At 50.2% G+C, this 25815-nt stretch overlaps 2 protein-coding genes and 1 pseudogene across 3 annotated transcripts in view; 1 reads left to right on the top strand and 2 right to left on the bottom strand.

Moving 5' to 3' along the window:
* Positions 1-2888, bottom strand: part of SPAG4 (sperm associated antigen 4) — a 6274-nt gene extending 3386 nt beyond the window's left edge. Inside the window, exons 1-6 of one of the 2 annotated variants that reach the window (XM_006921756.3) lie at positions 1893-2888; positions 1296-1400; positions 967-1033; positions 712-773; positions 428-471; positions 108-130 (exon numbers count right to left, since the gene is read on the bottom strand). In XM_006921756.3, the coding sequence (XP_006921818.1) occupies positions 108-130; positions 428-471; positions 712-773; positions 967-1033; positions 1296-1400; positions 1893-2202 (611 nt within the window). In that variant the 5' untranslated portion in view covers positions 2203-2888. The remainder of the gene's footprint in view (positions 1-107; positions 131-427; positions 472-711; positions 774-966; positions 1034-1295; positions 1401-1892) is intronic. The other variant, XM_015596954.2, reaches the window with a different exon arrangement.
* Positions 2889-4979: 2091 nt separating this feature from the next.
* LOC102898044 (fer-1-like protein 4) overlaps positions 4980-25815 on the top strand; it is a 29381-nt gene continuing 8545 nt past the window's right edge. The window contains exons 1-35 of the mRNA XM_006922055.3: positions 4980-5058; positions 5338-5393; positions 5762-5850; positions 5948-6047; positions 7188-7279; positions 7462-7503; positions 7800-7964; positions 8528-8588; positions 8709-8840; positions 9108-9170; positions 9251-9335; positions 9578-9737; positions 9855-10038; positions 10126-10312; positions 11106-11464; positions 11858-11966; positions 12158-12326; positions 12422-12542; positions 12981-13081; positions 15177-15264; positions 15342-15458; positions 16180-16332; positions 17131-17284; positions 17438-17562; positions 17986-18120; positions 18232-18405; positions 18856-18972; positions 19067-19228; positions 21044-21239; positions 21383-21441; positions 21530-21661; positions 22306-22348; positions 22440-22540; positions 22617-22751; positions 22854-22970. Of these exons, the coding sequence (XP_006922117.1) occupies positions 4980-5058; positions 5338-5393; positions 5762-5850; positions 5948-6047; positions 7188-7279; positions 7462-7503; positions 7800-7964; positions 8528-8588; positions 8709-8840; positions 9108-9170; positions 9251-9335; positions 9578-9737; positions 9855-10038; positions 10126-10312; positions 11106-11464; positions 11858-11966; positions 12158-12326; positions 12422-12542; positions 12981-13081; positions 15177-15264; positions 15342-15458; positions 16180-16332; positions 17131-17284; positions 17438-17562; positions 17986-18120; positions 18232-18405; positions 18856-18972; positions 19067-19228; positions 21044-21239; positions 21383-21441; positions 21530-21661; positions 22306-22348; positions 22440-22540; positions 22617-22751; positions 22854-22970 (4362 nt within the window). The remainder of the gene's footprint in view (positions 5059-5337; positions 5394-5761; positions 5851-5947; positions 6048-7187; positions 7280-7461; positions 7504-7799; positions 7965-8527; positions 8589-8708; positions 8841-9107; positions 9171-9250; positions 9336-9577; positions 9738-9854; positions 10039-10125; positions 10313-11105; positions 11465-11857; positions 11967-12157; positions 12327-12421; positions 12543-12980; positions 13082-15176; positions 15265-15341; positions 15459-16179; positions 16333-17130; positions 17285-17437; positions 17563-17985; positions 18121-18231; positions 18406-18855; positions 18973-19066; positions 19229-21043; positions 21240-21382; positions 21442-21529; positions 21662-22305; positions 22349-22439; positions 22541-22616; positions 22752-22853; positions 22971-25815) is intronic.
* Positions 14248-14366, bottom strand: LOC112471128 (annotated as a pseudogene).

The raw sequence follows: 25815 nt of genomic DNA, 5'->3' as shown, positions 1-25815 counted from the left end.
ATGTGGTTCGCTCCCAGTCCCCCAGACACTTCCCATAAGGCCCCCCACAGAGGTACCTTTGAGCCTCCCCCCTCCAATTCCCCACCCCAAGTGTCATCTTTCACCTTAGAGTCAGCATCTCCTTAGGTTCCTATTGGAGGAGGGAGGGACAAAGTACAAGGGCTGCTCAGCTCCCACCCACCTCCTTGTCCGACTTCAGTGTGGGAGCAGTCAGACTCAAAGGATCTTCTTTTTGAGGACTGCCTTCCCCCCGCCCTTCAGAACCCCACAGAGACCCTCAAGCATCCCTGGGCATAATCTCTCAGAAATCTGTTTATATTCAGCCCTTCCAGCACTGCCCACTCCCAGCAGCCCAGGGGATCCCCCACAACCCCCAAGTTCAGAGCTTGCCAACCACCCACCCAGGGACATAGTCTCCATGACTCACATTTTCCAAAGGAGGTACCAGACACAGGAGCCCCCACCAGAGAGCTGGAGAAAGAGGAGGGTGGTCTCAAGGAAAGGGAGGGGAGAGGGTTTCGCTGGTATAAACTGACAGTGAGGGAGAAGAGGCTTGAGAGGGTAGAGTCTAAGGATGGATTAGTGCCCTGAAGGAGGAGACTGAGGGGGACTGAAAAGGCAGAGTGCCCTGAGGGACATAGGAGAAAATGCACCCAGTTTGGCTCCAAAGCATCCAGGGCTGGGGCCCCAGGGAATTCACCACCCCCTCACCTGTCAGAAAGAGGCTCAGCAGTGACACAGCGGTGAGCAAGAAGCGGATGGAACAGACCTCCCTGAAGAACCGGAGGGAGGCTGAGGTCCCAGGATCCTAGTAAACCCGCAGCCCCCACCCCAGGCTCCTAGACCCAGCTCTTGTGAACACGATTCAACCAGGTCTGAATCGGCTCAAGCCTCAGCCAGGTCTGGCCCTGCTCCCCACCTCCTCAAAAGAGCAGCCCCTGAGGCTCCCCCTTTCCTCCCTCTGACCTGTACACACTGACCAGCATGTCTCCTAGCAGGGATAACAACACGCTAAGCACCTGGAAAAGTAGGCCTGAGGAGAGGAGAGGGGTCTCAGAAATGGGAGTGCGGCTTAGAGAGGAGGAATGATGGAGAGGAGTGGGCTAGGAGAATTAGATGGGGGCAAGGAAAATGAGTTGAAGCTCAGAGGTGGTGGATCTGGCTCAGGGAAGGGCCTTGAGACTCAAGCATGGGCGAGGGTCTGAGAATGGAGAATAGGGTCTCAGAGGTGAGAACTGGAATTCGGGGAGGGAAACCGGAAGGTCAGAGGGGATTCGGGCTGGCCTGGCGCATACTCAGGAAGCTCTTGGACACTCGCGGGGTAGGCATCTCTTGCCTCAGGTCCAGGGTCGAGAGAAGGTCGAACTGCTCCTCAGAGACAACAGGAGAGCCAGCCGGTTCTGCAGGAGCCCAAGGGCTCCATTGGGGCCTTGCTCATAGCAGGCGCACTCTTCCCCCCGGACCCGGCCTCAGGTTTTCCAGCCCAGAAACGGGGCACCCTCTCAGCCTTTGGTCCCACTGCATCCGCATCCCAGGTCTCTCAGCATTCGGAGGCCCCGCCCCTCAGAGATGCTTTCAAGACTACTCCCAACCCCAAGAGAAGACCCCGCCCCCAGCCTCAGGTCTTGGTGCGGCCGGGAGTTCCAGGTAGCCACTCATGCTAACATCGAGGCCGAGCCTCCTCGGTGATACCCAATCACAGGATTCTCTCCTCCCTTCCCAGGATCGTCCATCGCACTTAGGCCCCGCCCCTCAAGACATCGTATTTAGTACCGCCCCTCTTTACCCTACAGGCCCCACCCCCTAGGAGGTCCCCAAATATAGTTTCATCCCGATTCCGTGCCCAGCCCCGCCCCCTCCCTCAGCTTACCCGGGTTCGACCCCGCCCGCACCCGAGGCCCCGCCCCTCACGGTTGCCGCGCCACAGGCGGTCTGCCCATTGTGGCTCCGAGGCGCCGGCTTCTGCCGAGAGCTTCCAGCCCATGTGGTTCCTCCGGGCACTCCTGAGCTCAAGGCGGGATCACCGCAGCTCGAGCCCTGGGTTCTTCTGCCCTCGGGCTCCCCGGGCCCCGGCCCAGCTGACCGGTGGCCGCTGCTGTCCCCCGAGGTGACGCTCACTGAGCTGTTGCTGTTGTCGCTGTAGAAGTTGGTCGTGTGCTTGTGCGGGGACGTGGTCGAGCCCGGGCGGGAGCTCCGCCGCATCCTGACTCCCGGCCGCCCCCTCACGGACGCCAAAGTCGCCTCCGCAGCGGTCCAGGCTCTCGGCCCTCCCTCAGCCGGTGCACGCTGCTGGGACCACGCGGAGCCTGAATGCAGCCGGCAGGCCCCGCGGCGGGACCCAACCCTCTCCCCTGTTTCTGGGCTTGTCTGCAGACGTCATAGAAGAGACCAGATTGCTACGGAACATCCTGACGCGGTGTCACAGAGCTAGTCGTGACGTCACTGGGAGCCATGGCGGTCTCTCTTATTCTTTCCCAGGTTAAAGCAAGCAATGACATCACGGCACTTCGTTAGAACACTTGCACTCGGCTTAAAAGAATTTCTGTTCCCCTTCCTGCTTTTTCTCTTCGGCACTTATACTAACATGCTATACATTTTACTTATTTCTTTCTTTACTGCCTGTCACCCCCACTAGAATGTAAACTTTATGAAGACAGGGATTTTTGTTTTGTCCATTGCTGTGTCTTCCAGCACCGAGATAGACCTAGCATGTAATAGATTCTTAAATATTTGTGAATGAATGAATACTAAGTAGGGGCAGGGGATCATTCATGGCACTTCTAAAAAGCATTTAGTCTCTTTTTCTCTGCAAACACTTCAGGCCCCTCTTAGTCAGAGGGCCCAAGAGCTCTGACCTCGGGATCTGTGGGTCCCTCCCTCAGATCCACATTCACCAAGGGTCTGTGGGGTGAGAATTCAGTACCCACCAACCACCATACCCACACTCAGACCAATTGCCTGAGTCACTGAGAACAGAATAAAGCATCACAGTTGGTCACAGCCAAGAGATCAGAGGTTCACAGACTCCTGCTGTGCAACAGTATACCAATGCAGCTCTTAGAAACTCGGGTTTCCAGGCACACCTTGAGATTCTACTTTGGCAGTTCTGGAGTGGGTACAAGAATGTGCCTTTTTAACAATCACCGGTGTGATCCCGATTAAGGACCACACTTTGAAAGGCAATGCAGAACATCATGTGCACATTGCACACTAGACAAACAGGTCTAGAGAGGGGAAAGGATGTTTCTAAAACCACACAGTGTGGGATAGAGATTAGAATTCCAAAATCCTGCCCTTGAACCCAGTACTCTTTCACCTACATATCCCTACATACCATCATAGTGGCAGCTCTTAGAGGGGTTGAGGCTCTCTAAGGCCCTCAAGCTGTGTTCCAATCCAGAGAGGAGGTGCCAGCATTAGTTTCCAGAGAGGTAGCATCAATATCTTGCTCTGGGAAGGGATGGAAAGGCCAAGTCACTGCAAACTTAGAATTCTGGTCCCCCATCTGCCTTTCTTTGGGTCTCAGTGTCCTCATCTGTCTAATGGGGAAATGAAGCCCTCCCCCAACAACTGGAGGCCTCGAGGTCTAACCTGGGCCTTGCTTAGAAAAAGAACAACCTATGCCTCTTGTCAGGTGTTTTGTAGACTTCAAAACACATTTGAGCACCTCACACCTGGGAAATAAGTAGAATAGGACCAGCCCCAGTACTGAGATGGAAAAGCTGAAGCACAGATAGGGACCATGTCTGTCTCAAGGCCACACAGCAAGGCCCAGCTCCTCTGACGGTCTAATCTTATCTGCTGCTGCCGTTTAATACATTCCTTGCACACAGGCCAAACTGAACAAATCACAGGGCCCGGAAACATGCTCTGCATTCTTCCCCACTGACTGGGTGTCCATCTCTGCCCAACTCCTGTCCTCAAAGCCCATTTTACACACTCCCTCCTCAGAGAAGTCTCTCTAGCCTCCTTCCTCTGAGCAACCCAGCCTGACCTTTGCCTGTTCTGATGGGGATTGCGGTCTTTCTAGGTTTTGTTTGATGTTAGAGTTCATGAAGCTACTGGAAGATGGAGAACATGTCTGATTCATCTGTGTGGCTGCGCTCTGCTTCCCCCAAAGTGGCATAGCACAAGGCCTGCACAGGAGGTGTCATTAAGTAGAATGATTAAGTGGATGGCCATGAAATGCACTCAACACATAGTTACTGGCACCTATAGGTTCAGACTGTGAGATACATTCATTCCTACATACATTCAGTAAAAGTACTGCACATCTGTTTAAGGGTTATTAACTTTAGCCAGGAGTTTTATGTCCAGAAAAATGCACATGTACTCAATATTTTACAGAGAATTTTAAGGGTTTGCTGACTCCCTGGAGCCCATCTCTGGTTCCACTAGTAAACCTCAAGTTAAGGACCTCTGGCTTCTATTTAAGAAGTATTTTGAACACCTGTTAAGAGCCAGCTAGGGACACACATTCAATCACCTACTAATTCAATAAATGTGTTGAGTGCCTACAGCACTAATTTTGGGGGCTAGGGGATTAATTTATTAACCCATCTATTTATTCAGTCAGTGTTTTTGACAGTTTACAATGTAAGCAGACCCCGAGCTGGGCATTGAGGACAGAGAGGTGAACAAGGAACAACGTGAGGCCCCATAGGCTAGCTGGACCAGACTGGGGTGCTGTCCTCTCCCACTCCCTCCATCCCCAGCCTGTCCTAGCTCCTACTGCACAAGGATGCAGGATAGAGGCTGAAGCTGGTGCAGGCAGGGAGGACTGAGCTGACCATAAGAAATCTTATCCCTCTCAGTCCTCCGGCTCCTTCTCCACCTATGACCCCCCTAGGCCTGTTTGACAAAAGGGCAGGGATCGCTGAACCTGCTGGGTGAGTCCAGTGCGTCAGAGGTGATTCAGGTGTGCGGGCAGGTGAGCAGGAGGGCAAGCGGGCAGAGGTAGAGCCAGTGGCCCTGGGACAATGGCTCTGACCGTGTGTGTGCGGCGACTGACAGGGCTCCCGGGCACCCATGACCGACAAGTGAGGCTCAGCTTTCGGGGTAAGGCTTGCCGGAGTGCTCTCAGGATTTTTGGAATGGAGGGGGGGTTTGGTTCCTCCATTCCCAAGATCCCCAACTTTATCTCTAGGCATCTCTACAGCCTGTTCCCTTTCTCACCCAGCCCAATATCTCCAACTCTCTAATTCCTTCCCTCCCCATCTTCTACCTTTCTTTAAGGATGAGTCCAGGGAACTGAGCTCTGGGCCAAGGATTGGGAGGAATGATTTTTTTTTTTGTGTGGGAATGGGCTGATAAATGACTAGATTCAATTCTGAGCAGGATTTACCCAGAAAACAAGGAGAATTCACTGTGGACAAGAAGCAGATATCAGTGAGGTCAGTGGGGTCCTGGGTAGGGAGAAGCTGATCTGTGCCCCATCTAAGTCCATCCTGGGATTAGGAGTCTCATTCCTGGGTTTTAAGAGGTATAGTCTCAGGAGGTGGGGTCAGTCTCAGACTTGGGAGGTCAGACACAGTTTGGGACAAGTCAGAATCAAGATGGGAGATTAGTTCTTGATCAGTAGTTATCCCAGATCAGCCCTAGTTTGGTGTGAAACTCATATTGGGAGGTTGGTTCCAGGTTTGAAAGACTAGTCACAGAGTTACCTCCAAGTTTGACTCCTGTTTCAGGGTTGGGAAGAGGCTCTGGACTGGGGGTCAGGGTCAGCCCAGCATTGCATGTCAAAAGGTTCCTTCTACCCCAGCTGTTCCGCTGGCCCCACTATGGGGCTCCACTGGCTGGGGAGTGTCTGTCTGTGCAGGTGGTCAACTGCAGCCGTGTGTTCAGCCCCAGGTGAGTAGGCCTGGGGGAGCCAAAGATCTAGATGGGGTTAGGGGTGGCTTGGGGCCACTCCCCTGGGTCACTCTTCTGCTCCATGCCACACCCCCAGGTCTCTTGGGACTCTGGTGATCTCCTTGCAGCAGCTACAGAGTGCTGGCCATTTGGTGCTGCGGGAGGCCCTAGTGGATGAGAATCTGCGGGTATCTCCGGTGAGTCCCACCCCAGCCTGCCACCTCTAAACCTGAAAGTCCCTCTAAATAGAGGGCTCCATTTCTCAGAGGGAAAATCCAAGCCCCAGACAGAAGTGATAACAAGGCCTCCCGGCCAGGGCACATTTCATTGCAGCCCTTGCTGAAGTCTCGCACAGGACAAGAACCAGGTTCAGCTCTGAGTGTAAGGGGTGTGGCAATGGTGGAAGGTAAGAAGTTTCATACTGCTCCCTGACCCTGTACCTGGCTAGATTTTCCTGATGTTTTATGGAGGGTCGGTATAGCCTGGTAGAAATGGACCTGGGTTAAAAATCTCAGATCCACCATTTCCCAGCTAAGAACTTGAACAAGTTATTTAGCTTCTCTAGGTTGTTTCCTTGTTTATATTGTGTGGAGTCATACAATGTGATCTTTTCATTCAGTCTATCATCATTTGTTGAATTCTCATTATAAGCTAAGAGCTGTGCTGAGCAATGAGGATTGAGGGATGAGCAAAGCCAGATAAGGATTTGCTCTCTTAGAGCTTCATGTCTAAAGAGAGAGGCAAACATTAAACAGTCACACAAATAAGTGTAAAATTGCCATTCCTGGGTCTTACAAAAGAGCTGGTAGGAGGCTGGGAGAGTAACAGTGGGTGAGATGTGAACTATTCAGGGGGTCAGAAAAGTTTCCCTGAGGAATGAGTGCTTGAGATTCAGAACTGAAGGATGATAAGAGTGAATTAAATAAGAAAGAAGAATGTTCCAAGCAGGAGAATCAGCATAGGCAAAAGCCTATGTGCCCTGAGAGAGCATAACTGGGGTGCAGGACAGGAGCAAATCCCGTAAGGGATGGGGCTGAAAAAGTTGGCAGGGGCTAGAACATGCAGAGCTATGAAGGCCACAGTAATGGATTTCTAAGAGCAATAGGAGAATTTCGGAGTCCTGTTTGGCTCCATCAAGAGGTAACCTATATATGGTAAGTTCTTAATAGATTGTGGGTAGTCAATATTATTAGAGATCAGAGAGGAACAACAAATCACACAGATACAGGCCAAGAGGGTCTCTCTTTATAGGTAGATTAAAAGGCATTTCCCTTGGGTTTCTCTTAGCCTCAGGGCAGTTTTAAGAGCCCTTGGACACACTGCGTATCTGGTTTCAGATCCAGGTGGAGCTTGACCTGAAGTACCAGCCCCCAGAGGGTGCAACTGGAACCTGGGCAGAGGAGGACTTTGGGGCACCCATTCAAAATAGGTAACCACTCCCTGCCCGCAATCTAAACAAAGCCTGGAGGTCCCAGCCCAGGCAGGCCTTGGGAAGGGAGAAGTAGTACCCTGTATCTGCTGGATATGGTGACCCTCAGACTCATGGTGCCCTGCTTGCAGCTCTGTAGTCAGGCCTGGCCCTCTCATTCCTTTTATTTTTATTCCTCCTAGCTCAGAGCTAATCATCTCCAATGTGGGCTTCCAGGAGCTGGAGTAAGTATGTGGGGATGACCTGGGGTCACCGGGTCATTCTTTAGATTAAGAACCAGTGATGTGGGGTCAGTACCAGGGCTTGGGATCAGTACTAAATCAATTCCAGGGTTACAAGGCAGTCCTAGAATCAGGAAACAATTCTGTAATTAGAGGAGTCCTAGGTTATAGGTCAGTCCTGGAATCAGTGGTCAGTCCAAGGGTGGGTCAGAGGTCAGTCCTAGGGTCAGAGAACTCAAGGGGTGTCCAGAGATGGGTGATAGGTCCCAGACATGTTCCTTGAGGGCCTTTCCTATCAGGCCTGAGGAGGCCAGGCTGGAGCGGCGGGCAGTGGCATTGGGCCACAGGCTAGCTCAAGGCCTAGCTCAGCAGGATGATGAAGACAATGAGTTGGAGCTGGACCTGGAGCTGGTGGACGAACCTGACGTGGAGCTTTCTGGTGTTGTGTTCAACCCCCTCAAGAGGTAACTAGTACCCATTGAACACTCGCTCTCACACCCCACCAGTGTGTCAACCTCACTCACTCACACACAGGCCCGATGCCTAACTACCCTCACAAGCACATGGTACCAGGGTATGGGTGAGGACTGGATATCCTGGGGTCAAGGATCACTCACTCCTAGACAGACACTGCCACACTGCTACATACAATTACAATGGCTCATACACAGTTTATGGAACCCATGCAGGCAATGAAAACTTGATGAAGGCAAGGAATTTTGTCTCTTTTGTTCACTGCAGTGGCCCAGTGCCTAGAAGATGTAGGCACACAGGTGCTCAATAAATCTTTGTTGAATGTTAATGATTTTAGGGCTCCAGGAATGAGTTGAATTCTGGGTGTAGGGTTGAGATGGAGGCAAGATAAGACCGGAAGGACTCAGAATCTAAAAGTTCAGAGGGAGAGAACTTATCCCCAGCACTGAACAAGTGTGTGTGTGTGTGTGTGTGTGTGTGTGTGTGTGTGTGTGTGTGTGTGTGAGATGAAGGGAGGAAATAAAGTGAGAGATGACCTTAACTCTCCGCACAGCCGAGCCCGGGGCCTGGCCTCCAGTGATCCCTTCCAGTTATCCAGAGCCCAGGACTTCCAGGTACCTCTCTCCCTTTAGGTCCTAACCCTTGGGAATACTACCTGTTCTCCACCACATGAGGTTCTAACCCCCTACCTTGGCAAGCTTGGCTTCCTTTTCTCCTCCTTCTGCACCCTTCAGGTGGGGGTCACAGTGCTGGAGGCTCAGAAGTTGGTGGGAGTCAACATTAACCCCTATGTGGCCGTGCGTGTTGGGGAGCAGCGCCGAGTGACTTCCACGCAGCGTGGGACCAATTGCCCCTTCTACAACGAGGTGTGAATGACCAAGATTGAGGGAGGCCTAAGAGAATGGGCGAGACCCAGAATAAAAACTGTCCGCGATGGGGGCGTGGCCTAGGTGGACTGGAGCCAAGTCTGAGGTCTGAGGCTAAGAGGGCCTCTTGGAGGTGTAAAAAGGCGCCAAGAGGGGGCGGCGGGGAGGGAAGAGAAGAAGGACATTTTCTTTGCAAGAGGCAGGGGCCGGCTGGTGTGAACCCTTCTCATATAACCGCTCACCTCTCATTTCCCCACTTCAATCCAGTACTTCTTGTTCGAATTTCATGAGAGCCGGCTTCACCTCCAAGATTTGCTGCTGGAGATCACGGTGAGGAGGGTTGGCGGGGAGAGGTTTCTGTCAGAGAAGGAGGGATGCTGAAACTTCAGGACTAACGCCACCTCCCTCAGGCTTTCCATTCGCAGACCCTCCCCTTTATGGCCACCCGGATCGGCACCTTCAGGATGGACCTGGGCCTTATCTTCGATCAGCCAGGTACCGAATCCACCCCTCACTCAGACTCATCTGCATGGACAAGGGAAAATGACGTTCTGGGCACCGATCCCAAAGTACTAACTTGTGAGACGGCAATCTGTTCCGAAGGCTAACCTCCATGCACGCCCGCTCCTACCTTCTGAACTGGACTTGATGAGTCCCGGCCATTGCCCACCTCTCAGATCCTAGCCCACGACCGCCTCGCGATCTCCCCTGACCTCCAGCCCGTCCCTCCGCCCCAGATGGCCACTTCTACCAGAAGTGGGCTCCTCTGCACGACCCCCGGGACACCCGCGCCGGGACTAAAGGCTTCGTCAAGGTCACTTTGTCCGTGAGGGCGCGCGGGGACCTGCCACCTCCGCTGCCACCCCCCGCCCCGAGACACAGTTCGGACCTTGAGAAGTGAGCTGGGGTGAGGTGGAGAAGGGGAGAGTAGGATGGGGTGTGGCCTCCGGGGCACAGAGAGGGGGAAGCACCGGGAGTCGAGCTTCTCAGCCGCTCAGAGCCTCACTCCCGCAGGAACCTGCTCCTGCCGCGCGGGGTGCCAGCCGAGAGGCCGTGGGCGCGGCTGCGAGTGCGCCTGTACCGCGCGGAGGGGCTTCCCGCGCTGCGCCCCGGGCTGCTGGGCAGTCTGGCCCGCGCCCTGAACGACCAGCGCATCCTCTTGGACTCCTATGTGCGGGTGTCTTTTCTGGGGCAGCAAGTAAGTCCCTCCCGTCCTCACTCGGCCTAGTCTCAGGCCCTGATCCCCCGCTGACCCCTCTCCATCTGTCCTTGCCGCCGCTATCAGGGCGAGACGTCGGTGCGAGAAGAGGCAGCGGCGCCGGAGTGGAACGAGCAGCTAAGCTTCGTGGAGCTCTTCCCGCCGCTGACACGCAGCCTTCGTTTGCAGCTGCGGGACGACGCGCCCCTGGTGGATGCAGCCCTCGCCACGCACGTGCTGGACCTGAGGCAGATCTCACACTCGGGCCGCGCGGGTGAGCTCATCTGGCCGACGCGTGTGGCCTTAGTTCGGCTCCTGTCAATCCTGGGTCCCGCCCCCAACGACAAACCCAGCCTTGTCACCCAGCTCCGCTTAGAAAATTAGGTCCGGCCCCCAGGACGAGCCGGCCCCTCCCTTCGGAGCTTCACCTGTTGCCCCAGACTATAAACCACCACCCTTGGTTTGACTCAGTTGACAGAATTCTAACCACAGCTGCATATTCAGTAACCACTCCAGCCCTGCACTCCGTACAGGTTTACACGTACAGAAACAAACCCAGTCCACGTTATCTATTTACCTGAGCCCTTAGCGGGATCACCTATAGCTCTACCCCAATCCTGACTCCACCTCCTCGTGCCTGGCTCCGCCCCTAGAGGCTTGACACCAGTGGTGCAAGGCGACTTTGGAGCTGAGCTGAATTCCTGGGTGTCAGGGGCTGGGTAGGGGTATGGGGGTGACTGCTGATGGGGACGGGGTGTTTTTGGTTTAGTTTTTGTTTTTGGATGGTGAAATTGTTCTAGAATTAGATGGTAATGATGGTTGCACGACTGTGAATATACTAAAAACCACTGAGTTGGACTTTGAAAAGGGGTTTAGAAGTGCTCCCAGGTCCTGGTCCACAGCTGTCTGGCCGCAGCTCTATGCAAACTTCTCTCCCAAAGCAGCGGAGGCTCAATCTGACATCCTTGCTCTTCAAACTGGCAGGAAATAAGGGTGTAGTGCATAGACTGACCTAGTACTCACTTGCCCCATGTTCCATTCCAAAACACTATTCTTGTCTCCTACAGCGGGGTTTAACCCCACCTTTGGTCCAGCCTGGGTGCCTCTCTATGGCTCACTCCCCACTGGGGGGCTCCGGGATGGTCTTCAAAGTCTCAACGAAGGCATTGGCCAAGGCATTTGGTTCCGTGGCCGCCTGCTCATGGCTGTGTCCATGGAGGTGTTGGAAGGGAGAGCTGAAGCTGAACCTATCCAGGCTCCACAGGGGTCCAGGTTGTCCCGGCTCATGAAAAGGAAGAAGAAAGCCAGACAAGGCCAGACCCCAATGAGGATTCAGCAGCATTTGAATGCCAGCTCCAGCACTGATGGGCCTGAGATTCCTAGTGCGATGGAGGTGGAGGTGGAAGAGTTGCTACCACAGCCAGAGGTGGGGGCTGAGGTTCAGCAAAGGAGCAGGATCACTCTCAGCTCCGGAGTGTGTAACTGGCTCCGAGGCATTAAACACAGGAGTGGTGTGTGTGTGTGTTATATGTCTCAACTTAGGGGCTTGGGGGAAGGCTGCAATGTGTGTACATGTGTTCTTGTGTATATACACATGTGGGAGGAAGGGGGCTGGCCATTCAGAAGTGGGACAGAGAGGACTAACCCCCGGGTTCAGTGGGTTGGTGCTGCAAGGGGCAGAGAGGCAGGAGGTAGGATACCTACAACAACTCTTCTAGGCCTTGGTTGCAATGTCTTTCTGTGGGCATTGTGGCCAAGCATAGTCTGGGCTGCAGCTGGGAGGGTGAGGGCTGACTCCAGCCTGATCCACCTTTCCTAGAACTCCCTGGCACCCTGCGAAGATTTCCTGCTTTTTGGTGTGCTTTTTGAGGCCACCATGATTGACCCCACTGTGGCTTCCCAGCCCATCAGCTTCGAGATCTCCATTGGTGTGTGGCATAGCTGAATCGCTGAGGGTCATGGGTTCGAGGGTGGTCACTCTTGTTCTGGACTTAGGCCCTTGGAAGGGACAGTTGACCTTCAGGAAGGGATGGGCTCAGACTTCTATTGCGGCAAAGGAGGTTGAGGGAAGGGTCAGATGCTCAGCCTGGTGCCTGCTGATCCTTGCTGTTTCTGGCAGGTAGCGCTGGCCGCAAGGAGGAGCAATTGAGCAGAGGGTCCAGGGCTGGGGAGAGAATGGAGGGTGCGGCAGGGGAGACGCAGCCTCTGCTGGAGTCGGACTTGGAAATCAGGCCTGTGGAGGAGCTGGGGACACCTGCCCAAAGGCCTGAGCCCATGGATGGCAGCGGGTGAGTGTTCCTGGTGGATCAAAGGAGGGCATTGAGGGACTCCTAGCAGTCCAGGACTGCTCCTCGCAGCCTCTGCTCCTTTCTGCCCGGCCCAGGCCATACTTCTGCCTGTCCCTGCGTCACCGAAAGCCATGCGTGCGCGTGTGGAGCCGCTGGGAGGATCACACGTGGCGCCTGCAGAGCAGTAACTGCGTGCGGAAAGTGGCTGAGAGGCTGGTGAGAATGTGGCGGGCGCCCACAGGGAGAGGCCGGGACACTGGGGCATCCGGGAGACTGAGGCCTTTGAAAGGAGCTCCGGAGTGCGGCTAATGGATAGAGCACCAGGGAGTCAACACGTGGCTGGTGCAGAGGGCCAAAGAGCACAGCTCTTGGGAGCCCTGAGGAGGCTAGAATTGTGGAAGAACAGGGATCCAGAATTGTTGGACTCAGGAAGAGATTGCCGAAGGATATGGGTAGAGCTACTGGGGGTCTGGCCCCAGAGGGGTGGTGACAGTGGGGTGCTAGAAAAAAGGATCCCTAGACCCATTGGAGCCAAAGAAGGGCGGGGCCAAGAAGTGCCATCGTGAGTGGGCGGGGCCCTGGGTAGGGGTATGGTCTAAAAGAGGTCGGAGCCTGGTCCCCTTATGACTCTGACTCTCTTGCTTTGTTGTTCAGGACCAGGGGCTCCAGGAGATTGAGACTCTGCAGCGCAGGCCGGGGCCAGGCGCCTGCACAAGGCTCAAGCAGGCGCTGGAAGAGCTGGTGGCTGGGAGCAGGTGAGCTGAGAGCCCGTCTTTGTGCCGACTCCAGGGTGAGGGAGATTCATGGTGCCAGTTTGGTCCCAGGGGCAGATGGAGTCTTCGTTTACTTAGCTTTAACATAAGAATGAGAAGGAGATGATTGTTCGTCTGGAGGGAGCTTGATGGAAATTATTTGGGGTTAGGCCAGTCCCCTCCAATAAACTCCCTTTCCCGCGCTCCTAGAATCTTATGCCTTTTCCCTTCTCTTCAAATCTCCCCTTACCCTTTCCTCCAAACTTGTTCCAGCTTATGACCTCCTTTCCTACTTCATGGAGAAAATAGAAGCCTACTTTCCTCCATCCAATCTACCACCTTTGCCAATTTCTGCCTCCATCTAATCTCCTTCCTGCCACGGCACAAGTGTCTTTGCTTCTACAGCCACAGCTGTGATCGTGATGTCATCTCCTCTTACCTCTTGGAGAATTAGCTCTGCAATTGTGCATTTTCCGTCCTGCAGTATCAACTGGTCCCTAGTTAAAGGTCATTATGTAACCACACAAATCTGTTTTAGACATTTCCATCTTTGACCTTCAGTGACCCGAATTCCATAACCTGCTCCATTTCCTTCAGTGTCTTTCTGATCTTCTTCTCAAAAGAATTATTAATCTATTTATTTGATAAATATTTATGACACTTACTATGCCAAACACTGTTTTAGGCACGGGAATAGCAGTGAAAAGAATCTTGCCCACAAAAGTTCCTAAAACTTACATTCTGGTCGTAGGGACTGGATGGGGACACATAAAAAAACAGGTAAACAAAAAGGTATAAATTTAAGAAGCATGATAAGGATAAATGTCAAGGAGAAAATAAAGCAAGGAAGTATTAGAGAGAGGTCTTGCAATTTTAGAAAGGGTGGCAAGGAGAGGCCACCGCGAAGGTGACATGAAGAAGAAGAAGGAGCAAGCCATGTCTGTAAGGGTGTTCCAGGCGGCAGAGACGACATGTGCAAATGCCATGAGGTGGTAATGGGCCTGGTGTATTCATGGAGGAGCAAAAAGGCCAGTGTGATTGTAGAGTTGTTCGTGAGCAGAGAGTAATGTTTGATGAAGACAGGGAGATAAAGGGAGCCAGATCATGTAGGGTCTTTCAGGTTTGTTTTATTTTTTTTTTTATTTTTATTTTTAAATTTTTTTTTAATACGCTTACAGCACCCGATATTCCTAGTTGGTCTCCCATCCAAGTACTAACTAGGCCCAACCCGGCTTAGCTTCTGAGATCAGATGGGATCGGGCGTGTTCAGGGTGGCATGGTCGTAGACTCAGGTTTGTTTTAAAGCTTTGCTTTTTATTCTGAGATGAGAAACCTCTGGAAAGGGTGGAATGGTCTGGGAAGCACTGAAAAGATCACTGTGGTTGCTGTATTGAGAATAGTCTGTAGGAGAGGGAGTAAGAGTAGGAGTCGGGAGAGCAGCTAGGAGGCCATTGCAATAATCGTAGGTGAAAAATGATAGCTTGGACCAGTGTGGTCCAGGAAAAGGAGAAAAGTGGTCAGAAGGTAGAGCCTAAAGAACATATTGATGGATTGATGTGGAATGTGAGAGAAAGAAAGATCAGTGAAGAATGATTCTGAGGTTTTGGCAGGTTGATTTTTTTGGGGGGTGGGTCAGTCATTGGAAGTGATGCACCTGATTTGGGCAGGTAATGTTTGAGCTATTTTTGTCAATTTGTTGGAAATGTCAGGACAGCCCATTGGAGCCTTTAACATGCATATGAATCCCCCAGGGTATAAACCTGCAGGTTCTGGCAGCAGGTCTGGGGTGGGGCTAAGATTCTGCATTTCTAAGTAGGTGATACCCTGCTGTGGGTCCTGGGCCACACTCTGAGTAGCCAGGATAATAGGTAGTTCATTACTAAAGAGTTCTGAGGCTCAAAGCTGAGGCCTCAGTGAATTTAGGAGTGGTTCAAATATAGACCATCCTTGGCTGAGGAAGAGTGCCCCTCTGAGAACAAGACTGAGAAGGACTATGTGGGAGTCTGGGTGTGGGAGGCCTTCTCCGAAGGAGGTGGTCCTAAGAGTCAGTGTTCCCTCCTTTGATTTCCACCTGTCATGCCTGACCCTGATGCTACAGACAGTTTTGCCAAGGTGCTGAGCGCAGGACAATGACCCGGCCCAATGCCCTGGATCGATGCCGAAGGAAACTGCTGGTGCATAGCCTGGTACGGGCTGCCGGGGAAGGGGGATCAGGGGCACCCAGCAGGGGCCTTCCACCCATGCTCTCTTCATGCCCTTCCAGAATCTGTTGGCAAAGCAAGGACTGCGCCTTCTACGAGGTCTGAGACGGGGCAATGTGCAAGAGAAGGGGGCACTAGCCAAGAAGCTCCTGGCAAAACTGCGCTTCCTGGCCCAGGAGGTAATGACTCACCCACTGATTTCCCCACCCTGAATACTCTTACCCTAAGCTTTCCAGAGGCCTCTGGGCAGGAGTGACCTAACATTTGTCCTGTGGGTTGATGCCAGGCCATGGGACCCGTTGCTCTAGATGTAGGACCAAACTCCATTTGGAGCAGCTGAGCATGAAGAGCATTCTGGGGCCCAGCAGGGATGTAGAAACATGCGGGATCTCTTTGGATAAAGATAGGAGAGTACGTTTCCTTGGCATTGACTTCTCTGGTCTGAAGCTCTGATCACTACCTGTGTGAAGGGTGAAGGGAATTCATATTTTTCGAAATGCTCCTTCTGCTAAGCGTCTGCATGTGTCATCTTGTGTGATCCTTCCAACAACCTTGGGAAGATGTTACCCCATTTGACAAGTGCAGAAACTGAGGCTTAGAGAGGGAAAGTGACTGGTCTACCATGTTGTAGCCGGTTAAGTAGAAGAGCTGGAATTTAAAACCAGTTCTGCCTCAAATCTAACTTATCTGATTTTTCCTTTGTTTATTGCTTTCTGTTATCTGTAGAAGAAAATTTTGCTACCTCCAAGCCACAAAGATCTAGTGGGGGAAGTACGCAGAGTTAAAAGATAGGCAATTTGAGCTGGAGACGGATATTTGGTTTGTCCATCCAGTGGAAGCTGTGGGAGCAGGTGGTCTCAGCTCCAAATCCACCTCAGTGACCCAGTTCTTCGTCTGCAGCCCCAGCCTCCCCTCCCAGACGTGCTGGTGTGGATGCTCAGTGGGCAGCGCCGTGTGGCCTGGGCCCGGATCCCAGCCCAGGATGTGCTGTTCTCTGTGGTCGAGGAGGAACGAGGCCAGGACTGTGGGAAGATTCAGAGTTTGCTGCTCACGGTGAGTGGAGCCTGGGCGTGAGGGTACTGAGGACTGGAGTTGGGGGGAAGCTCGTAGGGCAGGGGGTCATGAGGTAAAGGCCTGTGGTTCCTAACTGGGGGTCCCCAAACTCCTTTGCTTTCATTTAAAAATATTAAATTTTTTTTTGCAAATTTTAATTATTTTAAAATTATTATTTTTAAAAGTGTACCCAAAGTCTTTTCAATTATCCAGAAGCCAAAAGGAGATTGTGCATGTACCCAGGTTAGTTTTGACATGAGATAAACACCAAATTTTGTCACTTCTGGCCCTATACTAGCCCTTTTGCTGACTAGGCTGACAAATGGGCAAGGCAATGAAAATGGGAGAGTGATTACTTAGTTCCTTGTAAGTACAGCCAATTTGGGGCAAAATATTTCTAAATGAGATATCGGTAGAAAAGACACCAACAGGGTAAGAAGCTGTGACTGGTGAAAAACTGTGACCAGTGGAATAAGGGACAGGGAATCTTAATGTGCTGGGGATGAGGGGAGAGAGCGGGTGGAGGGTGGGGTATGGATGCGGAACTCAGGGTATAGTTTTGGGATATGGAGTTTGGAATATAGGAAGCGACAATGTTGGGCAGGAGGGTAATGGGGGTATTGAGTGGATGGCATGAAGTGGGGTATAAGGGCGAGGTACAGGGCATGCTATTAGGATTAGGGAGCTGGGGTGTAGTCTGGTGGTACAGAGTGTAGGGCACGGCCCTGGGGAGCAGGGCTGTTGGTCTAGCTGGCGTGATAAGAAATGGGCCCTAACATTGCTTTTTCCCCACAACAGGCACCTGGGGCAGCCCCCGGTGAGGTCTGTGCCAAGCTGGAGCTCTTCCTGTGGCTGGGGCTGGGCAAGCAAGCCAAGGCCTGCACCTCAGAGCTCCCCCTGGACCTGCTGCCTGAGCCCTCAGTTGGGCTGCCTCACAGCTTGCACCGGGATGGTAAGTATGGGGTGGGGCCAGCGAGCACTGGGCCCAGCTCCCTGTTTGCCCAAGATGTGGGGTTAGATGCTCAGCTGGGGGTTCAGTAGAGTCTGGGTCAGGGACTCGAGGAGTCTACTAAGCAAACATGGACACTTTCTTCCCCCACCCCAGACTTCAGCTACTTCCAGCTCCGGGCTCACTTGTATCAGGCCCGAGGTGTGTTGGCGGCAGATGACAGTGGGCTTTCAGACCCCTTTGCTCGAGTCCTCATCTCTACCCAGTGCCAGACCACACGGGTAAGGGTTGGGCTGGGATGTGGGCGGAGGGGTGCTGGGAGATAAGGTGGGGTGGGCACTGAGCATTTTTCCCCCAGGCCCTATGTCTCTCTTCCTGCCCTGGATTTTCAGGACAGGATATTAGATTGAATTGCCCTAAATTAGGGGGTAGAGTAGAACCGGGGGGCCTTAAGGGTGAGAAATTGTTTTCTGGGATTGAGTTTAAGACTAGTTCTGAGGGTGGCAGATTGCAGTGAGGAAAGACCAGGGCTGGCATGGCAGGCTCCAGTCTGAAGGGTGCTTTCATCTTCTTCACGTTCTTGCTTCTTTTGTTGATAAAGTTATTTAAAGTATTACTTTAGGGCAGCGGTGCTCACCTGGGATGTGTGTTGGGAGCCTTCTTCTGAGGTCTGCCATTGCCTCCTTCCCTGCATGGCCCTCAAGGTCCTGGAGCAGACGCTGAGCCCTCTGTGGGATGAGCTCCTGGTGTTCGATCAGTTGATTGTGGACGGGAGAAGGGAGCACCTACAGCAGGAGCCTCCATTAGTGGTCGTCAATGTCTTTGACCACAATAAGTTTGTGAGTGTGACCTGGGCCCCGTCTGGTTCCTGACCCCAAATGCCTCCCACTCCTTGTCTTGATGCCCCCTCCCTTGGCTCCTGAGCCTCTTCACTGTCCTGCTCCCTGCAGGGCCCCCCTGTGTTTCTAGGCAGGGCACTGGCTGCCCCGAGGGTAAAGCTGATGGAAGACCCTTACCAAAGCCCTGAGCTGCAGTTCTTCCCCCTGAGGAAGGGGCCTCGGGCAGCCGGAGAGCTCATCGCCACCTTCGAACTCATTGAACTGGACTACAGTGGCCAGCTTGAGGTGAGAGTGTGGTAGCCTAGCTGGTACAGACTGTGGATTCCTCCTGTTATTCTAGCAGGTTGTCCAGCCCCAGGGAATGTAGAACATGGGCGTGTTCCAAGTTTACCCCTCCACGACCCTTATCCCCAGAGAATGCAGGCTGCATATCTGACCTGGAGTCACCTCATTGGATCCCCTGACTCCAGGTAGCACTAGAAGTAGACATACCCTAGGTTCACCTTGCCAGGCCTCCAACCCCAGAGAATGCATGCAGGCTGTGGGTTGATCCTCATGCCTCAGACACCCGCCCGCCCTTCTTGTACATGGCTGTTTCCTAGACAACCCCTTCTTGCCAATTTAGCCTTGCCCAGGTCCTCTGGATTTATATTTCACCAGTGGCTCTTCCTTTTTTTCTGAGCCCAGAATTTTCCTCCTTCAGTCTGATTCCTCTTTGACCTCTGACTTCTGCAGCCCTCAGTGCCCAGTGATGTGGAGCCCCAGGACTTGACACCTCTGGTCGATCCCCTCTCCAGACGCCTATTCCTGCCACCCAACGTGCGCCCTGTCCTCAGGGAGTTCCGTGTTGAGGTAGCACCGGGCACCCACATCCCTCTTCTTTCCCCACATCTGGGTGCCCCTCTGTAAGTTGCGGGCCCCTGAATCTCCTACTTCCTGACCCTAGGTGCTGTTCTGGGGTCTGAGGGGCCTTGGCCGTGTGCATCTGTTCAAGGTTGAGCAGCCCCAGGTTGTGCTGGAGGTGGCCGGGCAACGTGTGGAGTCTGAGGTCTTGGTCAGTTACCGTGAGAGCCCCAATTTCACCGAGCTCGTCGGGCATCTGACGGTGGTGAGGGCATGGACTGGGGGCAAGAAATGCTGGGCTGAGCAGTGGAAGAGGGCAGTAGGATGCTGACTTCTAAGCCAAATATCTTAGATTAATTTAGTGGTCACCAAACTTTCTACAAAGGGCCAGAAAGCACATATTTTGGGCTCTGTGAGCCATACATTTTCATTTGCAGTTACTCAGCTCTATCATTGTAGCCTGCAAACTTCCACAGACAACAAGTAAATGAATATGACTGTTTTCCAATAAAGCTTTACTTATTAAAAAAACTGGCAGTGGGCCAGGTTTGGCTTACAGGCTGTAATTTGCTGATCCCTGGATGAATCCATGAACTGGTGGACTCTCTTGGTTCCAGTGAGTAAGTGGATTAGCCAAGTGTCATGAAGTATGAGACTGAAGGAATCTATCTAGTCTCGGAGACACCAGGGGCTGAGAAGAAAAATACATTCTTTGTGTAATCTGTAATTTCTATGGTATGGACTTTGGAGTCCGATTTTGGCAATGTCACTCAGGAGCTTGTCAAATCACTTGTCTTATTTGAGTCTCGAGTTTTTTGTTTTTTAATTTGTAAAAGAGAATAACAGGTACAAAAGAAAAAAATGTCGAAGGAAATACACCAAATGCCTCCTCTGCAGGAGTGCTATGAGGAGCTAATGAGAAAAAGTATCTCGGTGAAAGGACTTTGTAAATTGAAAACTGCTGTGCCTGTGTGAGGAGGTGACTAGGACAAAACACAGTGGTACCAGACTGCAAGGAGGCAAACAACAACCACCACCAAAAGAGTTTTCAGTTTGAAAACTTCATTAACTTCATGCTATAAGATGATGAAACGGAAAGCAGTTTGCTCATTGAACTTCCAGGGGGTGTTTCCTCTCATCTCCCATTTTATTGTGCAAATTAGGGAACGCACATCCCTTTTTCCATTGTGTACTTGGAAAAAAATGTGATTTCTTCTGTTGTTAAGTGTTCTATAGATATCAGTGAGGTCAAGTTGGTTGATAGTGTTAGTCAAGCCTTCCTGATGATTTTCTTTCCATTATTGAGACTATGGCACTGAAGTCTCCAACTATTATTGTCAAATTATTTCTTTCTCCTTTTATGTTTGTCACTTTTTACTTCGTCTATTTTGAGGTTCTGCTGCTAGGTTTATGCAAGTTTATAATTGTTATAGCTTCCTGATGCATTGACCTGTTTATCATAAAATGTCTCTCTTTGTCTCCAGTAAATTTTGTCTTAATGTCTCTTTTATCTATAGCGTAGCTACTCCAGTTCTCTCTGGTTACTGTTTGCATGACATATTTTTCCCCATCCTTTTACTTTCAACCTATACATGTCTTTCTAAAGAGTGTTTCTTGGACAGCATGTAGTTGCATCTTTTTCTGAAAAATCCAGTTGACGATCTCTGCCTTTTGATTGAAGCATTTAATATGGTTTAATATTTTGAGGGTTCTAAATCTATATTAGCACATTGAGCATTGGTCCTCTACGTTATAACAATAACAACAACCACTTCATGTTTTTGATAGCACTTTCTGGGCTCCAAAGTACTTTTGCATCTATTACGTCATCTGACACAACAGTCTTTCAAATTACAGTAGTTTTTCAACAGTCTTTCAAGACCAGAATCGTGTCCTTTTTTTTTTTTTTAACTGAGAACCAAGCTCAGAATGCAAGGACTTACCAGAGATGATGCAATGAGGCTATGGTCGAGCTGAGCTGAGAATGCAGATTTAGATGTATGGTTTTCCATCTGTCTCTGCTGCTGCCTCTTCTTCCTCTCAGGTCTTCAGAGACACAGGTCCTCTCTCTCCACCCCAGGACTTGCCGGAGCAGCCTTACCTGCAGCCCCCCCTCAGCATCCTGGTAATTGAACGCCGGGCCTTTGGCCGTATAGTGCTCGTGGGTTCTCACATTGTCCCCCATATGCTGCGATTCATACTCCGGGGTCATGAGGATCCACCTGAGGAGGAAAGAGAACAGCAGACAGAGGACCCGGTGCCCAAGGGATTTCAAGGTAAGGGTCTTCCTCTTAGGGGCCGCCAGACAGAAGCCCCTCTGGTTCCTGGCCAAGATGGCTCCAGAGGACCTTCTGGTGGGGCATGATGTCTGCCTTCTACTCACTTGACCTCCTCCTGATCTCATTTCCCCCTCTCCCAGGACGGAAGTCCCTGGATCCCTTATTGGCTGAAGCAGGGATGCCCAGACGGCTCCTGAAGGTGATAGGATATGGGAGATAGGTGGAGGAGGGGCTGGCAGGGCTGGGGGTGGTGCTGGGTTAGGGGTGCTGAGTTCTCACTACCTCAGGCTCCTCTGAAGAAGCTCCCCCTGAGAGGCCTTCTGAATCAGGGCCCACAGCTGGAGGAGGACGTCCCAGATCCTGGAGAGCTCGACTGGTGGTCCAAGTACTACGCATCACTGCAGGGGCTCCAGGGGCAGGTCAGGGAGAGGAGGGTCCTTGGGGGGCAGAGGAGGGTAAATGGCAAGCAGAAGAATCTATCTCTTCAACTGTGGAGCTCTACAGCTTTTTCAGAGCTCTTCATTACAGTCATCTTTTCTTCACGATAATTCTAAAAGCGGGGGATTATTAACTCCATGATCTAGAGCTGTGTTGTCCAATAGAAATGTTCTGTGAGTCACATGTGTAATTAACATTTGTAGTAGCCACCTTCAGAAAAAGTAAAAGGAATGAAGCAAAATTAATTTTAATAAATTTTAACTTAATAGATCTAAACATATATATCTTACTATATATCTGAAAAGTCGTTTCAATAAGTAACCATTATAAAAAATTAATATGAGATATTTTACATTCATATTTTATACTAAGTCTTTCAAATGTGTATTTTACACTTATAGCACAGCTCAGTTTGGACTAACCACATTTCAAGCGTTGAGCAGAGACATGTAGCCAGAGGTTACTGTCTTGGTCAACATAGAACTAGATGATAAACTGAAGCTTTGAAAATGCAAGTAGCTTACCCAGCTGGAATTTGAACTAAAGTTTCCCAGCTCCCTATCCTGGAAAAGGGGTAAAGGAAGTGAGGGGTGAGAGGAATCTCTGACATGACCTTTGATTTCAGCCCAACTTTGATGAGGATGAAATGGATGATCCTGGGGACTCAGGTAAGAGATTTGGATTTTTTGCTCTTGCTTTCTGTCTTCCCTCTTCCCCACACACCAGTATTTCTAACCAGAACGTTTCTTCTGTTCCCAGATGGGGTCAACTTCACTTCCGTGGATGGGGAAGCCCAAGACCAGGTTGAAGCTGAAGTCAAAGGCTCCATGTCCCAGAAAAAAGCAATCGTCACTCTGAAGGTGACTGGGTGTCAGGGAGAGGGAATTCTGTTTGGATTCTGGACATTGGGCTGTCACTGAGGACCTTGCCTTTCAGATCTACAACAGCTCCCTGGAGGAAGAATTTAACCACTTTGAAGACTGGCTGAATGTGTTTCCCCTGTACCGAGGGCAAGGGGATCAGGATGGAGATGCAGAGGAAGGGTCTGGGCACCTGGTGGGCAAGTTCAAGGTGTGTTTGGGGAAGGAAGAAAGGGAGGATGAGGGAACACAGGTGGGGATGCGGAAGGAAGACTCTTTTACCAGGGCCTTGTCTGTCCTCCTCCAACTCCAGGGCTCCTTCCTCATTTACCCTGAATCAGAGGCAGTGTCATTCTCTGAGCCCCAAATCTCCCGGGGGATCCCACAGAACCGGCCCATCAAGCTCCTTGTCAGAGTATATGTTGTAAAGGTGAGCATCCATCACCCCAGCCCACCTCCGTCTCCAGCAAAGGTAACATGTGTGAAACCTATAGATTGACAAATTTGGAAGGAACTCCGGGATCGAGGTCCACCTTCTTCATTTTCAAGTGGGAAATTTTAGGCACAAAATTAAGAGACTCCTCAGGGTTATAAAGCTTGCTCATGGCAGCGCCAGAATTTAGAGCTGTCTCCTGACTCCTTTGTTCATAGTTCTGGTCTCATAGAGTGGGAAGTAGAATCCCAGAAAGAGCTTCATGATGGCTTGTTGTCACAAGTCTTTGTACAGGTCCTTCCATTGCTTCAGTTTCCATGCAGCACTTCGTGGGGCCTTGAAGTTTCCTTAAAGGCATCTCAGGGAGTGAGAGGAATAAGCGGGTTGTTCTGCCCCTTCACTCCTAGCACCAGAACAGATGCTGTACTTTTATCTTGTTTAAATATAGGAATTCTGACTAAGATGTAATTTAAAGAAACATTCTGTGACACTATTCTACCCAAATTCAAGAATCCTAGTGCATAATTACATAGGAGGAGTCATCCTGACCTTCTGCTTCCTGCAAACTAGATGGACTAAAATTACTTCCCAATGTAACACACCTAGGAATGCTAGATCAACAATCTTTTAAATGAATGCTAAGCTCATAAGAAAGCAAATTCTCAATGGGCCCAAGATGAAGAATCGGCAGGAATTCCAATACAAGCCCTGAAGCTCAGGCTGTCTTGAGAGGTTTTGTCCATAACTGGACCCCAAACCTTGGGTTCTTATAGCCGATTCAAGGTGGGAGCCATAAGCAAGACCCTCAGAAGAAGCAGCACCGAGGAAGGGCTCTGCTCTCAGTGAAGGTGGGCAACAGGAAGCCTACCCTGTAGGAGAGGAGTCTGTAGGGTAGATGGTCTATCTCAGCCTCTGTTCCAATTGGGAGAAATAGAAAAAAAAAGTCTTCTCTGAGAATTTATTAGTAGGTTTTGCCCTCACATTGATTTAAGACCCGAATTGATATAATCTGCTTAGTCCAGAAAACTCAAAGCTGAGAGACTGGTTCCATAGATGTAGATAACCAAGTTCACAAACTCCCAAATTATAAAACATATAAGAAAACAATCCATCGGGAAAAATTCTCAGAAAAAAAACCCACAAAGAATTAGACCGTTAAGGGCTTTGAGGTTAGAACTTTCAAATATTAGAAATGTAAAACAACTGTTTAAACTATTTCACAAGCAGAGAACAAAAGGCAATCAAAAGTGATTGGAAGTTTTGAAAATAATCAAAGAAAATTTCTAAGAGTGGAAGACCATTACAAATAAAATCTTATTAAATGCTCATGCATAGCAGAATGGTACGTCCACACAATGGAGTACTATGCAGCTGTAAAAAAGAATGAAGAAGATCTCTATGAACTGATATGGAGTGATTTCCAGGATATAGTATAAAGTGAAAAAGCAAAATGCAAAAGTGTACCCTTAGTATGCCACTCTCCACCTAAGGAAGAAGATACAAGAAGATACACATTTGCTCCTTTGTACACCAGAAATACAGGAGAGAAAAACTAGAAACTAAAGAGACTGGTTCCCTATAAAAGGGTGAATGGTATAGGGTTGGAAAGAAATGGAGAATGGGATCAGGGTAGCATTCAAATAGTATAATGTCGTCCATAAGCCAGGCATGAGGCTAACAGCTGCTACTTTGGAATTAACAATCTACGTAATTCTGAAATTTCTATGTAAGAACAAAGTGCTAAGTATAGCCAAGACGATTTTGAAGAACAATGTAGAGAGACAACAATAATGATAAAGCTACAGTAATTAAGACAGTGTGGCTCTGGCATGGGAACAGATAACTAGGCCACTGAGACAGTGGAGATTTCACAAAACAGACCTAGACATGGATAGAAACATACCAGAGCTGGCACTGCTGATCAGTGGCGGGGAATGGAACTGTTCTATAAGCGACCCAGCGAAAATCTATTATCCATGTGGAAAAATTCAAATTAGATTCCTAACTTATAGCATCCACAAAAGATCTTGCTAAATCAAATATTCTATTATGAAAAGCAAAACTCTAAGGAAATATTAATATATCATTGTGATCTTGGGTTGGGGGAAGTTTTCTTAATATATAAAAGACTAGTGATTAGGATACAAATAGCACAAGTTCAGATTAAACTTCTGGCCATCCACAAACACTTTAAAATATGTGACAGGACTGGTCACACATGGGGGTAAGGGGCCTACCCTATGCGCAGTCTTTAAAGGGTTAATATCTACAATATGTATAAGTAACTTTTGCAAATCGATATGAAGCAGACAAAAAAGAAAAACGTTGAGAAAAATATGAAAATTGAGAAAAATTTGAGAAAAAATATGAAAATTGACCAAATAAGAAACTCCAATGGCTAATAAACATATTAAAAAAAATCCTAAATCTTAATAGTAATCAGGATATGCAAATAATTGAAACCATGAGAAACTAGGTCCTCCTTCCTTCCTTCAAATGGCAAGATTAGAAGCTCTACCAGACTGGGACCAGGGAGGCTGTGGAAGCTGCCACAGTGCTGGTGGGAATGTGTGTTCGTCTCCTCTTGCTGCTGTAACCAATTACCACAAGACTGGTGACTTAAACAACGCAAATTTATTATCTTACAGTTCTGAAGAGCAGAAGTCTGAAATAGATCTTACTAGGGTAAAATCATGGTACTGGCAGAGCTGCATTCCTTCCAGGGGCTCTTGGGAAGAATCGTTTCCATGTCTTTTTTACCTTCCAGAAGCTGCCTGTGTATCTTGACTCATGGCCTCTTCTTCGTCAAAGCCAGCAGTGTAGCATCTTTAAATTTCTCTCT

This window comes from Pteropus alecto, unplaced genomic scaffold (assembly GCF_000325575.1).
Source record: "Pteropus alecto unplaced genomic scaffold, ASM32557v1 scaffold45, whole genome shotgun sequence".
Taxonomy (NCBI): domain Eukaryota; kingdom Metazoa; phylum Chordata; class Mammalia; order Chiroptera; family Pteropodidae; genus Pteropus; species Pteropus alecto.
This window is presented reverse-complemented; position numbering and strand designations above follow the sequence as displayed.